The sequence below is a fragment of the Sinocyclocheilus grahami genome, unplaced genomic scaffold, assembly GCF_001515645.1.
Source record: "Sinocyclocheilus grahami isolate Dianchi unplaced genomic scaffold, SAMN03320097.WGS_v1.1 scaffold1277.1, whole genome shotgun sequence".
Classification (NCBI taxonomy): Eukaryota; Metazoa; Chordata; class Actinopteri; order Cypriniformes; family Cyprinidae; genus Sinocyclocheilus; species Sinocyclocheilus grahami.
The window spans coordinates 18,982-24,787 of NW_015506456.1; the positions used below are offsets into that span (position 1 = coordinate 18,982).

The following is a 5,806-nucleotide window of genomic DNA, read 5'->3' on the forward strand; positions in this document are numbered from 1 at the left end:
ACCGTTTTTGTGACAAATGAGGACATAAATTTGTATAATGACAAAGGTATGACATAGGTATTACAAGGAGAAGGTGACTTTTCAGGACATTACCCCATGTCCCCACTTTTCACAAATGTAAACCTGTGTGTGTGTGTGTATGTGTGTGTGTGTGTATGTGTGTGTGTGTGTATGTGTGTGTGTGTGTATGTGTGTGTGTGTGTATGTGTGTGTGTGTGTATGTGTGTGTGTGTGTATGTGTGTGTGTGTGTATGTGTGTGTGTGTGTGTGTGTGTGTATAAGGCCATGATGTTCTCACCATTGTTTACTGATGCCACCAGTTCACAAGACAGTCAGATGATTCTGTTAGGTCAGTCAGCACAGATTTAATCTATAGCCCCTGCCAGTCCTCATTTCTTCTCTTTAATTCTTCACTTCCCATCAGAACCAGCCTTACTTCCACATGTGACATGTATAAAATCCCTTCCTCCACAGCCAAAGCTGTTAAACACATCTCAGAGTCTGCACTAGGTGCTGTTAATTAGGTGGAAGTTTCATCTGTTAGTTAATATTTGAAGAACATCAGGATTACTTTGATGAGCTGTTTAATTCACATCTGAAAAAGAACCACCTGCCCTTGTTTCCTGCCACATTGTTAACGTATGACTGCTCCATCAGGTCTATCAGAATGAGAACAGAACATCTCAAACAACAACAGGAAAATGCTTCTAAAGACATCAGCACGTTTCTTCAGACTGCCTACAGTGGGTCGACAACACTGCCTGATTTGATTAGCGTTGGAAAAGTTCAATACATCATAAAAATTCAATACATGCAAAAACTGAAAAATTTATGGAATACAATAAAAAATGTTGTAAAAAAAAGTGCTCTAATGGATATCAGATATTACTTGGGCTGTCACTAACGATTATTTTGGTAATCAAGTAATCGGTCGATTATTCTGACGATTTTTTTATTTTATTTTTTTGCAGTAATTTAAATCGACCATAGCGAACGATAGTTTAAAATGACTTAAAATAAATATGAGCAATGAGGCAATAATAATTGGTTCAAATAAAATATCCAAAGCAAGTAATCATATGGTTGAACAAAACCGTTACAATACATAGTGTAATAAAACAATATAATTATAACTTATGTACAGTATTATATCAAATGCCTGCAGAGGGCACCAACGGCCTGACAATTGTTTTTACACTTTACAGCGCGATCTAATCCTTGTTTAATATTGACTAAACAACATTTAATTCAAATGTCCACTTGAGCATTAATATTTGGCTACTTCTTCATGATAGAAATGCTACAGCCACTGTCATTTCTTGAACACGAACATGTGGACATCAAAACATGCAAACTCAAAGAGTTAGAATCTTACTTAATACATAGATAATGATGATAATGATGTATTCTTCTGTGCTGGTGTAGGTTCATAGAATGGTTTTAAGCAACTCAGACTCATGGAGTTTGAGACGGTACGCACATGTAAATGATAACTGTTTATGTGGAGCAGCATTTACTGTGAACGGAGCTGCTCTGAGATGCACGTAACCTAAAGGCATAGAAATAAAACACATATTAAACCTGTAGCCTATTTATTATTTATTTAAACACAGCCTTTGTGAATTCATAATAGCACTATGCTTTATTATGATTTTTAAATGGTTTTCATATTTCGTGCAGCCTTAGAAAGCGGTCTAATAATGCTTTTCATGAATTCTCATCCATGGAATGCGCCACTTTTGGTATTTTTTTCAGGTTAATCAACACGGGCAAAATATATAATCGAGTCCACGAATCGTGGCAGCCCCAGATATTACAAATATCAGCAGCTGCATTTTAATAAAATAATACCATTTTCTATTTTACACAACATTTCATATCATGTATAAGTGTATTTCCTATTAAAGGTTTTTTTTCTAATTTTATTATTATTATTATTAACTATTATTATTATCTAATAATAAAAAAATCTTTTAAAGTAACAAAAATACTGCCAGTAATATTGCATCAGCATCATCATCATCATCATCATTATTATTATTATTCACATTAATGTTTAGTAATAAAATCAACTTTTATCTTAAAAGATAAAAGATGTGAATGACGTAATAATCAGCACATTTCTTCAGACTGCTTACAGCAGGCCAACAACACTGTCTGATGTTATTATCATTGAAAAAGTTGTGATTTCTTTTATCATAAAAGTTTGCAAAAAACAGGAATATAATAAAAGTCAAAGAGAAAGTGAAGAGAAAGTGAAGTGACGTGTGGTCAGGTATGTTGACCCATACTGGGAATTTGTGCTCTGCATTTATAATCACCTAAATAATCACCTAAAATAAACAATGTACCACTTTTGGTCACTGACAGGCATCACTAAGGTAGCGTTTTGCATTTAGAAGTCTTATCTTCTACTGAATAACCTACACTATAACCTGTACATATCCCTTACAAAAAATACTGTGGTGGTAAAATAGTGCTGTGATGGTAATACCATGCTATTTTGACCATACTGATTACCATATTTATGTAAAATGGCATTTTCAATTAATACCATGGTGTTACCATGACAGTACAATGCTTAAAACCTGTGGTATTCCCTGAGACACAGCTGATGGATATTCCCTAGCTCAAACAACACTCACATTATGCAAAACTGTGAACTTGTGCATCATGGAGCAAAATTCGGCCAAGCAGAACACTATGATAATAACCCTGCTTCTGTTTACAAGTTTTAAGAACATCACATTCATCTTAATAACTTCTAATTTGGTGTAAAAAGGGGTTATGTGAACATAACCTCCCAAATCAATGTTTGGTTACTATGGTTGCCATCTTAGAAATAACATTTATCAATAGACAAATTTGTAATAAATTTTAAGCAATTACTAGTGAATGTTATTCTTCTTAAAGAGATCGTTCACCTGAAAGAAAAAAATTTGATTTACCCATCCTGATGTCGTTCCAAACAAGTGTTATTTTAGTGTCATTGAGATTAATCACATGCGATTGTCATGTGTATCTTGTCAGTAAAGCCGGTTCTGTGATTAGTAGTTAATCTCCATCACATGCTTTCAGATGGAGCAGCATTTACTACACAGAGCCGTAATTCACTGACAAGCTATGCAAAATAGCATTCATAATCGCAGACGATATAATCGCGTGATAATGAAATTGAAGAAATTGTTCTGCGATTATGAAAGCAATTTGCGTAGCTTGTCAGTGAACTACGGCTCTGTGTAGTAAATGCTGTTCCATCTGAAAGCATGTGAAAATACCACATTTAATAAAATTTTTACTCCAAACTCATTTCATAACGTCAGTCGAGTGTTTGAAATAAATCGATATAATTTCGATTAATCGTGCAGCCCTAATTGAGATACTATTATAGTTTTTATAAATATTTTGAATTGAGTTTTTATACTTTCTGTCTGCGATTCAATTTTAAAGTTTAAGAAATGCTGTTGTGCGTTTATGTCATTTTTAGAATTTTTTATGTCTGTATAGTTTTTTATTTATTTTTTTAATTAAGTTTTAGTTTTAGATGTTTTAGTACGCCAAGAAATTTTGCCTTGGCAAATAGAAATATGTTTACGTTTTTTATATTTAATTTGATAATGGAATATTATAATATGCAAAAGTAACAAAAACATTATTTTGTGATTTTAGACTTGTTAACTATTATAACTTCCAAATGACTTCATTTTTTCTGTGGAATAAAGAATGTTTTCAAAGAAGAAACGAACACAAAACAGATCGGTAAATGAATAAACAGAATGACAGAATGACAGAATTTTTATTTTTAGGTGAACTATCCCTTTAAGATGTCATAGATGTGTGCAGTAGTGTCACCAAATCATGATATTTCTCACCATGTTGAAGAGCTCAAGTCTGTTTTTGACATCCATAAGCACAGAGTCAGCACTTCTGACTCTTACTTCTGGATTCTGTCTTTGAGCATGAACTCCATTGCCCACCACTCTTGCAGTATAACTGAGAGAAAGAGAGAGAGAGGAAAAAGACAAAAACATTAAGAGATCTGCTGTTATTTGCACCATGAAGCCCCATCAGAAATAGACTTTTGGTTGAAGTCCCCTGGAAGCTTAATCTTCAATCTACTGTTTGGCTTTACCATGACATGGACGGCATTACAGCCTAACATATCAATGAGACCTGGACTTCTAGATCCCCTGACAGAAATTAGACTAATTGGTGGTGTGTGTGCTGTGGGAGGGGAGGGGAGGATATATTTGAGAGTACTGATGAGACAGCGGGTGAGAAAACACTGCTTTGGAATAATAATAGAGAATATAGCCTAACTGAGGGTTAGAAATTAGGCTAATTAGAGTCTTGTAGGAAATCATAGAGAAATGTGACTGAACTGCTTACATACTACAAGAACAGGGGTGAGAGATCTCTTATTAGCAGAGAATATTTGTTAATTGACAAATGAGAAAGACAAAAAGAAAGTCTGACAGATCGGAATGAATGTGAGGTGAAATAAACAAAATGATTTAGTCTGAGAAAAAGTGAATGGTAAAGGGAGTAAGACTGAGAGAAAGGGAAAATATGGTGGAGATAACAGTAAAGGTTTGAGAATACATGATTTACGTAAGACCAAAGGGAGGATTAAAGAGAGAAAGATATAAGAAGAGAAAGTCAGAAAGAAAGACAAAGGGGAAGAAAGGATGACCCAGGGAGAATGAGGACACTTGGAAAAGACTGTGGAGCTGAAACTGGGTTGCTAGAGTTGACAAAGAGATGTGATTAAAGCAGAACATGCTTTATGAGGTACTTAGCGGCTGAAGGTTTGTGTAAAGATTGCTCCTTAAGGTCTATGTAGAGGTTTGTTGTTCTTGAGGGTATCTATCGATGAACGATGATCTTGAGGGTTTGTGTTGGAGTACATTTTGACTTGGAAAGTCAAAGTTCAGAGGTAAACCGAGGCTGAATTTGTACGTTGTCAATTGGGGACCTGTGTATGGAGACCAGACTGAAAGATAAACTGAAGTGCTGAGTGAGCAGACACGTTTATTCCTGGCACCTCTGGGTTCTGAAGCAGTAGCTACTGCACTAAAGAAGCATCCATTCAGGACTGAATTACTGCATTGGACAAGCCACGGGGTGAAAGGAGGAGTAGAACAGAGAGGAGTTATTAGGACAAAGGTGGAGAAGAAAAATCGAGTGATAAAAAAGAAGAATTATCAGTTCATAAAGAAAAGTTAACTGCTTTTCCAAAAGTCCTAAACACTTGCACACACACAAACACAAGCCATCTATTACAAGAGCAGTATGCCTCTTCCTCTCTCTTATTATCATGCTGTTCCAAAATAATTTGCCAGTATTATTTCTAAATGCATGAATTTTCAACCCACACACTAAAAATACATGAAATACATTATTCATCTACCAATTTTAAGATGTGATGAGAACACAAACAGAAGAAATACTGTATGCATATGGGGTTGTGCGTGTGACTGTGAACATTAACTGAATTTTGTGTAGGTACTCTTTTTTAATATTGGATTACAGAAATAAATATGATTAAAATTACTTCTAATGCATGAAATTAACCCATGTTATAGTCTACCGCCACACAAACTAGCATTAAAGTGACTTGTCCAAAAGCACAATGGAGGTTGCTTCTGACTCATCCCTACAACTTCTACTATGGTGGAAAGTGTATGATAAGCTATATGCATTGACCAGTGGCTGGTTGAATAATGTTGCATCAATATTTAGTTTACATTTTGCACAGTAAATGCTTCTAAAGATTAGATTTTGTTGTTTATTTTGTGTGTGTGTG

At 34.8% G+C, this 5,806-nt stretch overlaps 1 protein-coding gene across 1 annotated transcript in view; it reads right to left on the reverse strand.

The window, feature by feature from the left end:
- Positions 1-3,872: 3,872 nt before the first annotated feature.
- The window catches only part of LOC107568733 (glypican-5-like), a gene marked incomplete at its 3' end in the record, with an annotated part of 62,365 nt that continues 60,431 nt past the window's right edge, over positions 3,873-5,806 (reverse strand). The window contains exon 7 of the mRNA XM_016254724.1: positions 3,873-3,993. Within this exon, the coding sequence (XP_016110210.1) occupies positions 3,873-3,993 (121 nt within the window). The remainder of the gene's footprint in view (positions 3,994-5,806) is intronic.